Source organism: Thamnophis sirtalis, unplaced genomic scaffold, assembly GCF_051295495.1.
Source record: "Thamnophis sirtalis isolate CommonGarterSnake01/CBP01778 unplaced genomic scaffold, rThaSir2_p1.2 scaffold_1, whole genome shotgun sequence".
Classification (NCBI taxonomy): Eukaryota; Metazoa; Chordata; class Lepidosauria; order Squamata; family Natricidae; genus Thamnophis; species Thamnophis sirtalis.
Genome location: NW_028261381.1, coordinates 8,856,384 through 8,869,136, shown reverse-complemented (window position 1 = coordinate 8,869,136; position 12,753 = coordinate 8,856,384). Strand labels below are relative to the sequence as shown.

At 41.4% G+C, this 12,753-nt stretch overlaps 1 protein-coding gene across 1 annotated transcript; it reads left to right on the top strand.

The window, feature by feature from the left end:
* The first annotated feature begins 500 nt into the window (after nt 1-500).
* LOC148049339 (SUN domain-containing protein 2-like) lies at nt 501-6,775 on the top strand. The gene is made up of 4 exons (XM_087709465.1): nt 501-566; nt 1,593-1,760; nt 4,195-4,290; nt 6,620-6,775. Exons 1-4 carry the CDS (start codon nt 516-518, stop codon nt 6,722-6,724), a joined length of 420 nt encoding a protein of 139 aa, XP_087565591.1. The 5' UTR covers nt 501-515; the 3' UTR covers nt 6,725-6,775.
* The last annotated feature ends 5,978 nt before the right edge of the window (nt 6,776-12,753 follow it).

Genomic DNA, 12,753 nt, shown 5'->3' with positions numbered 1-12,753 from the left:
GTGTAAAAAAATTGGAGAGGCAAGAATCTGCATAATGGGAGCACGAATTGGACCTTCAAAAATAGGGAAAAATGTGTGTTCTTTCTATAGCTCCATTTGCATGACTGCTATGGCATTTTCTCATTTTTTTCTGTTCTGACAGAAGGATAGAATATGAATTTAATCTTACCACCCCCACCCCCGTCACCCTCAGAAATGAAATCCTGCAATTAGTTATGTTGTCTATTGGGAGTGGATTGTCGTTCAGCACAGAACAAATCAATAGATTAATGTTATGGGTGGAAAGTATGAAGTATGGGAAGTTGGGAACCAACATATATCTGAAAACTCTTGAAACTGTAATACATAGGTTCAATACTTGACCTTCATCGTATTTGGCTTGCTCTGATTAGCATCCCTTTTTGGTTCAGTCTTTGTGACTCCTTTTAATTCTTGATGAGGAATCTTCCCTCTTTTATGTAGGTGCCCATGTCGTGAAATTCAGCAACAACTTTAACACAAGAGCACAAGTCTGTATGTTGGGGTTCTGCTGGGATTATATGCGGTCACCAAATATGATTTTAGAGGTAGGAAGGGTTCCTTAATAACAATATTTTCTCTCTGAAAGATTTTGGTTGTGTTTCTCTCCACTACCTTTCAAACCTCATGAAGAAGTCTAGTTCATGTGTCTCCGAATGGCAGTTGTCAGATAAAACATTGTTGAGTGATAGCCAATGAATGAATCAGATTTATGGAGTCTGAGCTATCAGCTGTATGCACATTTTGGGCACAAGTTGTCAATAGGTTGATCCCCTCATTTTCTAATCATTATTTGTCTCAAGGAGGTAGGACTTATGCCTTTAAATTTTGCTGCATGGGATCCCATTATAAATTACATAATAGTATCAAGAAAAACTGGAACAATCAGTGCCTCACCCCACATCTGGTCTTGCATTATTCAAAACTATGCTCCATTCTTTTTTGTGAATGCACATCCTTCTCTAAAGAACACAGATCTTTTCTTTATATCTTTGAGTACTTGTCCATGGATTAATTTCTATGCATGCATGTGAAAACCATCCTTCCTTCCTTCCTTCCTTCCTTCCTTCCTTCCTTCCTTCCTTCCTTCCTTCCTTCCTTCCATCCTCCTCCCCTCCCCCTTCCTCCCCCCCTCTCCTCTCCTCTCCCCTTTCCCTTCTTTTCTCCTAAGGACCCTTGCTGGTGCTAAATTCTGCTAAATAGACTTACTTCTGAGTAGATATGCAGAATTTCTAGCTGGAGGCAGTTTCCAATAAATATAATATAAACATTCAGTAAAATCAATGAAAAATCGTTAAAATGCCTACTCAGTTTAAGGTGGATTAAATTACTTGAATTTATGTTCCGCTGAAATCAGTTTGAAATTTCTGAATTACAGTTGAATAAGTTCGATCAATTTAGTCTTGGTCTAATACTGCGACGTTGAGTTCAGGTGCCTTAACCAATAAAGACTTGATTAGAAAAATCAATAATGACTGGATTGTAAAATGAGTTAGTACCAAAACATACTTTCCAGAAATCAAAAGACCTGCTTTTACTGCTTCTTGATAGTCACAGACTGTTTGGTTTTTCAGCGGGATAATACCCCTGGGAATTGCTGGGCCATGAAGGGATCTCAAGGTTATGTAGTCATCAAATTGTCTCAAGCTGTCCGTCCGACTTCAGTAGCCCTGGACCATATTTCAAAGACAGTTTCTCATACAGAAGAGATAACAAGTGCACCACGGAATTTTTCTGTCTATGTGAGTATTTATATTTATTAGAAAGTTTCCTCTTTCCTGGGTTGAGAAGTGGTGTCATACCCGTCTATAATGTTGGGATTCAACTGTGCATACAGTGGTTCCACCACAAAACCGCGGAGGACAAAATCGTGCTCGACGAAAGTGCGCATTTGACGTCATCACAGCGCGACGAAAACATCGCGCTGTGATCGAAAAATGTAAAAATAAAGCGAAAACCTTACCCTAACCCCCCCAAACCTAACCCTAAACCTAACCCGAAACCTAATCCTTAACCTAACCCTAAATCTAACCCTAAACCTAAACCTTAACCTAACGCTAAACCTAACACTAACCCTTAACCTAACACTAAACGTAACCCTAACGCTCTAACCCTAACCCTAACCCTTAACCTAACCCTAACCCTAACCCTAACCCTAAACCTAACCCTTACCTTTATGTGAATTGGCTTGCTTTAATTTTAATTTTATTTCAATTTTTAATGTTTTTCGTCGCACTGTGATGACGTCACATGCGCGCTTTCGTCGAGCGCGATTTTGTCCTCCGCGGTTTTGACGGGTCACGCATACAGTAGCTGTACGTCAATTGCCCTTGAGGGGCAATAGTTCAAGATATAATTTACCAGAGGAATGTTTATCTCCTTATCCAAAAAAAAATGATTCTGTGTAGTAAACCTTCTATTAATGAGACTGATATTCTCAGGGTTTTCATCACTTCCTCTCTCAGTTCCCTTTATTTTTCTCTTCTGGCTCTGAACAACATAGTTGATGATCTTACTTAATTCACTAATTTTCTCTGTAATAGCTATACATAAATGTAAACCACTTAGGTTTTCCTATCACCCTCCAAAACCTGAAATTTATCTTTACAGGTATTTCTTTGTTCGAGGTTACAATGGCACTGAAAAAAGTGACTTGTGTCCGTTTTTCACACTTATGACCCTTGCAGAATCCCCATGGCCACACGATCAAAATCCAAGCACTTGGCAACTGACTTATTTTTATGATGGTTACAGTGCGCCAGTGTCATGCGATCACCTTTCTGACAAGCAAAGTCCATAGCGAAGCCAGATTTGCTTAAGAACTGTGTTTCTAACGTAACAACTGCAGTGATTCACTTAACAACTGTTGCAAGAAAGGTTGTAAAAAGAGCCAAATATCTTGCTTAGCAACAGAACTTTTGGGTTCAATTGTGGTCGTAAATCAAGGACTACTTGTACTTTCTTTCACACACCACCAGTCTCAAACGTTCCACTCCTAACCGTAGTGTTCTTAAAATTATTTCCAGCTTACACAACACATATCTGAATACTAGCCTCTGTTCTCCTCCCTCCTTCTTTATATATCTCCCACCATATATAGAGCCATTTTAAGAGCGCATGGGTGTTTAGCCAGGGACGTGCAGTCACTAGAGGCAAGGGAGACGGGACCTCACCAGTCTCCTCAGGGAAAAGAAAGGATTTTAAATAATTTTCTTAAAATAATTAAAGCCAGGGTAGTTGCTACCAGATTTCAAGTCACAGTGGCTGGGTATCTGCTCTCAGTATTAACTAGGAGGAAGCCAGAGAACTAGGGGCCTCTTTTGCATAAGGATTTTTTTGCCTTTTAAGAGTTAACCAAGGGTTAACAAGCGAAGAATTCCTTATGCAAATGAGGCACGTATTCTCTCGCCTCCTGTAGAGGGCATTTTTAGAGGCTTTTTAGAGTTTTCTGGGAGCAACTAGCTCAGTCTGACTTCAGAGCTCTGGCTTTTCAAGAGGAAAGGGCGGGACAGAGAAAAGCAGAGTTGAAATCGTCTCTGAAACAGCTGGAAAAGGTGCGTGTGTGGGGAGGGGGGAGGAATTCAAAAAGTTTGATCGGAAGGCAACAGGGAAAGGCGGGGGTATGGCAGAGGAGCTGCTTTCAAGCCTTTGGAAAATATATCCAATCCAACTTCTGTGTTTGTGTTTGAGAGTGAGTGAATGAGAGAAGGTTCGAAGTTCTCTGTGTGCGTGTGTCTGTTTGAGAGAGGGGGAGGGAGGGAGAGAGGGAGGAAGGAGGGGGAGGGAGAAGAAAAAGAACGGGAAAACTTATTTTGCAAGGGGGAAAAATGCTGTCGCTTTAAATCGGAACTGAGCATGCCTGGCTGTGGAATTCTGGGAGTTGAAGTCCACAAGTCTAAAAACAGCCTCACCGGGGCTAAAGCTGACCGCACGTCACTGTGTTTAGCTAATAGTCTTTGCTTTTTCACATAGAGTTTGGATTCAGGGGTATCCACATGGGAGGTCAAAGTAGAATTTCATGCTGTCAGGAAGCAAACTCTGACCCTTTTGAATACACATTCAGAAGAGGCAAGAGGTGCATTGTGAGCTTCTGTCTGTCATATTGTCAATTTTAATAGATGCTGCTGTTTGGATTCTGCATTACCTTTTCTTTTCTTTTTTATTGCCTTTTCTCAGGGATTCAAAAATGATTTTGAGAAGGAAGAAGGACAATTTTTGGGATCGTTTGTCTATAGAGTGGATAGATTTCCTTTGCAAACATTTAAATTAGAGGTAGGTTGCAGAATATACAGGGGGAAAAGCTACAGCCAAAGGAATTTGAGAACGAGTCTTACAATCATTTTATCTCACCTTTGCGTAATGACATTTTTATAAATGTCTGGTTAAAAGCTACAATCACTGCACTCTTTTATGAGGCTGATATTGATTTAAAAGAACATTACTAATATTTTTAAAATACCATTTGTAGATAGTTTAAATTTAGATTGCAAATCACTATACATTTATACTTAATTGACTGGCAACTGTTTATTCTGGCAGGTAGCTAGTATGGAAAATTGAGAAGTTAAAAAAGTCAAAATGTTATTATCTATTTAACTTAGCAGGCCTTTATATCTCACTGAAGATGCCCTTTCAAATATATAACAGCATATATTAAAAATATAACGCAACTAATACGCAAATTTGTAACAAACAAAATAAAACAAAATGATTCAGCCAATGAAATAAATATGACATCTCAATAGAGCCGAGGTGGCGCAGTGGTTAAATGCAGCACTGCAGGCTACTTCAGCTGACTGCAGGCTACTTCAGCTGACTGCAGTTCTGCAGTTCGGCTGTTCAAATCTCACCGGCTCAGGGTTGACTCAGCCTTCCATCCTTCTGAGGTGGGTAAAATGAGGACCCGGATTGTTGGGGGCGATATGCTGACTCTGTAAATCGCTTAGAGTGGGCTGAAAGCCCTATGAAGCGGTATATAAGTCTAACTGCTATTGCTATTGCTAATATAAAAAGTATTTTTAGTTGTTCAGAATTACTCTACATCCTCTCAGCCAAATTAGATTGCTTATAGTATTATATACAGAAAACATACAGTGTAAGTAAACCCAAATTCATAGATTATTTATAAACACTCAGAAATGTTAGCAGAGTCATCTAAGATCTTCTGTTTGTGTGTATCTTATTTACTCTAATATTTTGAGAATAGTACAAAATCACCATGGGTTTTGGTTAAGACAATATCTATATTTTGGACATAACAAATGAACATTAACAGAAGAGATTTTGCAGCCTTTTCTAGGAAGCTAATGTTTAGCATTAAAAAGATTAGAGCATCCCTCTTGGATCTATTCTGAAAAGGAAAACTGAGGAAACAATTGAGGGAATATTATGTTTCCTGAATGGGCCATTAAAAAGGGACCAGAGGAGACAGACTGAAGTTTTAAAGAGATAAAAGGCTGAGTTGGGTTTGAGGTTTATAATTTCTAAATTATTTAGAAACCTGATTTGGTACTTAAATCGCTACTGGGTCATAGGCTCAACCTGGCTTATTCAATACTTTTAAATATCACGAATGACAGAAGCATCAAATGATCAAGGAAATCAAATCAAAAGAATACAGAGCAACAGAGTTAGAAGGGACCTTGGAGGTCTTCTAGTTCAACCCCCTTCTTAAGCAGGAGACCCTATAACATTCTAGACAAATGGCTTTCCAATCTCTTCTTCAAATCTCCAGTGATGGAGCACCCACAGCTTCTGAAGGCAAGACATTCCACTGGTTAATTGTTCTCACTGTTAGGAAATTTCTCTTTAGTTCTAGTTGTATCTCTTGATAAGTCTCCTCTTATTACTTCTTGCCTGACCTCAGGTGCTTTGGAGAATAGGTCAACCACTTCCTTTCTGTGACAACCGCTCAAATATTGGACTAGACATACCCAGTTCCTGCAACTGTTCTTCACATGTTTAAGCCTCCAGTCCCCTAATCATCTTTGTTGCTCTTCTCTGCACTCTTTCTAGAGTCTCCACATCTTTTTTCATGGTGACTGCTCAAACCTCCATACTAGCCAGAGAAGTAGGATGGCCATAATTTTTATCAAATTTGTACCATACCATTCTTAGTCTATGAAATACCCCTGGGTAGGTATATTGTACATACAACGATCTATCTTCTTTAATTCTTGAGTTCACTGGGTCATCAAGACTTAAAGTCACTTCTAACAGTATAATTTTACAAATTTAGACCCAGATACATTGCAATTTTTTTTAAATTTGTTCTCTCTCTTTGAGCATGAATTACAACCTGGCTTTGATATGTCGCCAGAGTTGGATGTCGTTTTTTACTCAAATCCAAACTAACGAAAGAAAACTGATTAAGGTGGTCATATTACTAACTCTTTTCAAATCTTCCTTGAAGAGCTGGTAGGAAAATATTTCCAATTGTTGTATTTAAGCCACTTCCATGTCACTTTGCTAATGTATTTTGACTTAATATACTAGAGTGGGGAAGAGAAGCAGAATTGCAAAGATCTACATTTCATAAATGGTAGTTAGTAACTTTGATATTTGTGTTCCACGGTTCCTGATCCTTTTATTTTATTTTCAGGGAGCACCTTTAGATAAATTTAAATATATGCTCTTGAAGATCTTGACCAATTGGCATCATCCAAACTACACATGTATTTATGGATTTCGAGTATATGGAGAGTAATAGTACTGACAAGAGTGAACAGGATAATTCAATATAATAAATACATAATGGTGTAGTCTTATTGCTCGTATATTAACTGTTATTTTTTAAAGTGTCTCAATGTTGTTTTAGTGTATACCTTGCTTAATGGTTGGAGATATGAACACAATGTTTAAGAAAGAAAAATACATTGAATGTGTTCAGTTTATTGAAAAAACCTACCAATAATTCATCCTATAAATAATGTTTGCTAATTAATACACCAAAAGACCAGTTTGCTCTAGTGATTAAGAGACCATACTCCATTCAGTTGCCCAGACTCCACTCCGCAAGGGATTATGGCAGTGGTGGGATTCAACCAGTTCGCACCTATTCGGAAGAACCGGTTGGTAACGTTATAAGCAGTTCGGAGAACCGGTTGTTGGAAGAAATCTCCTTTTGTTTTTTCCCACTTTACAGGGCTAATCCTGTAAGGAAGGCAGGAAGTAAACATTCTGGTGTTGTTTCTAGCCTGATCTTTATTGCCCTGCTTACAGAAACTGCCTCTCCAGTTAACCCTTATTACCATTGTAACAACTAAGGCGAAGTACCCATCGACCTGAGTGACATCGACTTGGCCACGCCCACATGATCACATGACCACTGAGCCCCGCTTACCCAGCTGGTCATTAGGGCAGAGAACTGGTTGTAAATTATTTGAATCCCACCACTGGATTATGGGGTTGTTAAAAGATGAGGAGGAGCCGCGGTGGTGCAGTGGTTAGGGTGCAGTACTGCAGGCCACTTCAGCTAACTGCTATCTACAGTTCAGCGGTTCAAATCTCACCGGCTCAAGGTTGACTCAGCCTTCCATCCTTCCGAGGTGGATGAAATGAGGACCCAGACTGTGGGGGCAATATGCTAACTCTGTAAACCGCTTAGAGAGGGCTGAAAGCCCTATGAAGCGGTATATAAGTCTAACTGCTATTGCTATGATTAAGAGATGCTAGAAACCTGGAGAATGTGAGTTCTTGTCCTAAGCATGAAATCAGTCTGGGTGATTTTGAACCAGTCACTTCCTCTCAGCCCCACTCACCTGAGAGGGTTGTTGTTGTGGGGAAAATAGGAGGAGGGAGCGATGTTTGTCTCCTTGCGTTATTTATAAAAACAATAAAGGCAGGATAAAAAAATAAATAATTGCAATGACAATTTTTGTGAGAGAATTGGAACCTTAAGGTGGATATATTGCCTTCCTGACAGCTATCAGTAGCCTCTTCCTCTTGTATCAGCTTGTAATGCAGATATGCTTTTTTCATCTTTGAGCCTGTATCATAAACAATTCTAATAAAATTTATTATGGTAGTTTTCATGATCTGGGGCCAAGATATCTGGGAGAGACTATTTAATTAGTGAAAATGAAGAGAGAGGCAGAAGGAGAGACAGGAAGACAGAGAGAGGCGCAATGTAGAATAGATAAACAAGGCAAGTTATTACGTTTTGGCTTTGTGATATGATTGGCAATTGTACTGGGGATAAAAGGACAATCTTGCCTTAATTTGTATTCTGTTACTGGGTATATATGTGTTGAAAGCTCTTCTGTGCTTGAGGCCAAAACTATACACCATCCAAAGGAAGCAATAAGTGAGCCTCTACTGAGAAAGCAGTTGGTTGATGGGAAGTCACAGGGGGAAATCCCAGGGCATCAGGCTAAACTGGGACGTCGAGAAAATCCCAGGGGGAAGGCAGTGACAAACTCTTTGTGATCCTCAGATTGCAACAGGGGTGGGTTTCAACCGGTTCGCGGCGGTCCCTGCGATCCGGTTGGTCACCGAACCCGGAAGTAAGTAACTTCCGGCAACAGCGAAGGGCCTCCCCCGCGCCCGCGCGCCCGCGCGCCCGCTCCTTACCTGGTTTTGCTGAATTCTGCGCTTCCACGCATGCACAGGACGCATACAGCGCATGCGCGATCCTCCAGGAGCAGCTGGAGCATCGCACAGACGCTAGTACGCATGCGCGTGCCGCGTGCATGCACGCGCGCGCCGCGCGCATGTGCGAGGACGCCGCGCGCATGTGCGAGGACGCCGCCGGCCTCGTTCCAACCGAACCGGTTGGAACGGGGCAAGAAACCCACCCCTGGATTGCAAGCACAACTCGAGGGGTTTTTAATGTTTGAGATGAAAAGCAACCTAACTGGGACTGTGATCCAAGCGAACATGTGGCTGTGAGAAAGATGGGGATTAGTTTTCTGCAAGTGAAAAAGACAAGGGGAAATTAGTACGGTGCAGAAACAGAGCTACTGCAATTATGGGATAAAACGTGGGTCGTCAACCTGGTCCCTACCGCCCACTAGTGGGCGTTTCGGGATTCCAGGTGGGCGGTAGGGACTTCGGAGGTTAAAACCTCCTTTTGAGCGAGTGGGCAGGGGGTGGGGGGAAAGTGCCCCTCGGCTGCCCCTCCAGGAGGATCACCTCCACGGGTGGTAGGTTGAAGTGGGGGACAGAAGGTGAACAATGCTGAAGGGTTTTGGCAGCAGAAGAAAAAGACTTCAAAGTCAGTGGAGGTGGTGTGTGGCTGGTGTGCCTTGTTCTGACTTTTCCCGGGTGCAAAATGCTTAAAAAAATAAAGTTTTAGTTTTTGGGGGGGTGGGGTTGTAAAGGGTTAGGTGTGTGTGTGAGAGAGAGAGGAGGGGGAGAGAGAAAGAGAAAGAGTAAGAGAGAAAGAAAGAGGAAGGAAGGAAGAAAGGGAGAGAGAGAGAGAGAAAAGAGAGAGAGACAAAGATAGAAAGAGAAAGAGAAAGAAAGCGTCAGCCTCTGTTTTGCTGCTTGCTTTCAGCTGCCATTGAAAAGGGGAGGGGGGGATTATTGTATTTGGGTGGGGAAGTGTCCAGTGCAGGAGTGATTGTAAAAAGGGAGTTGTTCTCACCATCTACTGCGCATGCTGCAGAGAGAGGATTTGCCGCCAAGGCCAACTGTCCGGCATACCAACCTGATGATGCTTTTTGAAGATGTCTCCCACATGACACCTGTGGGGTGTGCGGATTGGACTATGGGATGGGGTTACCAAGGGGAGGGGGTTGGGTCACATATTGATATCTATGATGACGCACGCTTTTGCCTCAGAACTTGCTTTACCTAGCTGCTATCTACCCATGACCAGTTAAAAGTACTCTTAATTCTGCAAAATGGAGTTGAGTCTTTCTTGGGTACTGAGGGAAGCAGCCCTGACATAAGGAAAGAGAAAGAAAGAAGGAAAGAAGGAAAGAAGGAAGGAAGGAAGGAAAGAAAGAAGGAAAGAAAGAAAGAAAGAAAGAAAGAAAGAAAGAAAGAAAGAAGACATTACCACAATTGAGCCCAAAATTTTGGTTAACAAGAGTGTTGTTAAATGAGTTTCACCACATTTTACCAGTTGGCCATGCCCACCCGGTCACATGACAGCCAAGCCGTGCCCACAAAATAGGCCACATCCACAAAATAGGTAGTAACATTTTTTGAAACCCAACACTGCTTGGATTGAATGTCCAACAGCCCAAATGGACTGTCTATTCTAAACTAAAGGAATGGCATGCAGAAGGATATAAGTTCGTCTAGTAAGACTTACGTGAAAAAAAACTCTTTGATGAAGGTAAAATTTTCCCCAAACTATTTGAGGAATTATTCAGTACAATTATTTTCTCAAAACGAAAAAGCTCCCTGCGTTTTCAGTGGTTTCTTAGCAGAATTATATAATCCTACGGGGAAGGGGAATTCTAGCTTTAAGGCTAAAGTGCTGTAATTGAAAGTTTGCTTTATAAAGGATAGAGAAGCCTAGCTTTTTAAATAAAAAAAATATCATTTCTTATTAGAAATTCTTAGCATGTGCATGTCTCCTAAAGGTTAACAAGTGAGAACTCACACCTTCTCAAGGATAAATGATTTAGCTTCAAAATAGTTCTAAACAGATAAGAAACAGCAATAATGATCTTATAACATCACAACAAAACATCACAACACATAGATTCCATCTAAATGCCTCCCATCTCTGTTTCCCTCTTGGGCTGTTTTGGTTAATCATGAAAAAGCAGGGAGACAACCAAAAAATTACTTGGCAGTAAACTTGACTTGGAAAGAAATAAAAATTCTCTCAAAAGGAACCAGTAACTTGTATTAGTTACCAAGTCAGCAGCATAGGCATTCTATGCACTATCTGAAGGCAAGCCTTTATGTTTTAATTTCTGAGGCTGGGACGGGATAAAATCGCGTGTTAGAAAGCAATACAATGCAGCAGTGGTGGGATTCAAATAATTTAACAACCGGTTCTCTGCCCTAATGACCATCTGGGTAGGTGGGGCTCGGTGGTCATGTGACTGGGTGGGTGTGGCCAACTCAAGGTCACTCAGGTCGATGGACGCTTCGCCTTAGCTGTTCCAATGTAATCAGATTTAACCGGAGAGGCAGTTTCTGTAAGCAGGTCAATAAAGATGAGGCTAGAAACAACACCAGAATGTTTCCTTCCTGCTTTCCTTACAGGATTAGCCTTGTAAAGTGGAAAAAACCAAAAGGAAATTTCTTCCAGCAATCGGTTCTCTGAACTACTTAGAAAGTTACCAACTGGTTCTCCCGAATAGGTGCGAACTGGCTGAATCCCACCACTGCAATGCAGGCCTAAAGGCAGAGAGGAAGAGTTGCTGGTGATGCGTCCAGGATGATGGCTTCCAAAAGGGCTGGTGTGATTCTATCTGATTCTATCTCAGAATCCTTGGGCACAGACTGAACATCCGAAGAGTCTACCTAGCAATATTGGACAATAGACAAGCAGGATCTAAAGAGGAGAAAATGTCTCACTCCTGTGTCTATAATTGGTAGTTCTCATTTCCCTTTGTTAGTGTCTGATCAGCCCAGTGTAGATGGCTTGATATTGTTTATAGGTAAATGTTCTGACCTCCCTCGTCCTATACCAAAGCACGCCGAGACAAAGATACTTCAAGGATTTATTAACACACAGACAAGACCTTGGTAGCAATCCAGCACAGACTAACCTTGGCAGCAATCCAGCCTGCCAAGCTAGCCACGAGAGTTCTTCAGATCTAGTGAATACGTTGACTCCTGCAAAGGGACGTGTGCACAATCATTCCTTTTATAGTCTTGAGAGGAGCCTAATTACCACTAGCTGAGTGCAATTATCTCCTGTAACTGAGTAACTGTTCCTTATGCCTATTAGCTCTTTGTTGCTGGGCATCCGGGAACAACTCCCTTGGCTCCTCCCCACTGCTCCAATGCATGACATCTGGATCACGCTCCCTTGTCTCCTCCCCACTGGTCCAAGGCTCAGGCGCCTCCTGGTGGCCAACCAGCCTCTCTGCGCCCTGCTAGGAGTTGGAACCCTGTCCAGGGTCCTCCACATCCTCCAGAGCCGACTCAGAGGGCCCCTCGCTGTCGGAGTCTGGTGGCAGCTCCAACAGGTCCTGCTGGTGCCACAACAGGTAAGTGATGGTAAATATAGTGTAAAAGTGTGAGGTTTTATTTAAAAAGCCAGTACATTTTATGGTTGCTCTTTAGCTATTTTGTTTTTACATATCCCAAAGGAAACTTTTCACGTTGAATATGTGAATGTTTATTCCCATATTAATGTTCCCATATTAACATACTTCCTGTAGCGCTATACTCTGCATCCACCATCTTCCAGTTGTCCGCAGCAGACTACGAAAAAGAAACTTAGTAAGGGGAAGAGTATGGTGCACAAGTCCTTGCAGGAAATGATTTGGCAATAAAGCGGACAGTGAGCACCAAGCATACATGGAATGGATGATATATTTTTCTTGGTGTAGTTGGCAGGATATGGCATAAACATCTCTAAAAAGTAGTATTGTGAATTGGAACAGGGCCTGGAATTTGCTGAATGGAAGAGAGGCAAAACTAGATTTTTTGAATTATATAAATTCAAAAGAAACAAAACATGTCAAGGGTATTTCATTTGACAGAGAATTAATCCAATTGGATTATGTTTTAAATTAACATCTTAAAATTCCTCTTTTAGTCACCATGAACTCTAGACAAATTTTCGGTTTATAAAAGGTATTGCTTATCACAGTAATA

Coding starts and splice junctions, on each gene's coding strand:
- LOC148049339 (XM_087709465.1), top strand. CDS start 516: ATGTTGGGGTTCTGCTGGGATTATATGCGGTCACCAAATATGATTTTA. Junction 567..1,592: donor CACCAAATATGATTTTAGAG/GTAGGAAGGGTT, acceptor TTGGTTTTTCAG/CGGGATAATACCCCTGGGAA. Junction 4,291..6,619: donor TGCAAACATTTAAATTAGAG/GTAGGTTGCAGA, acceptor TTTTATTTTCAG/GGAGCACCTTTAGATAAATT.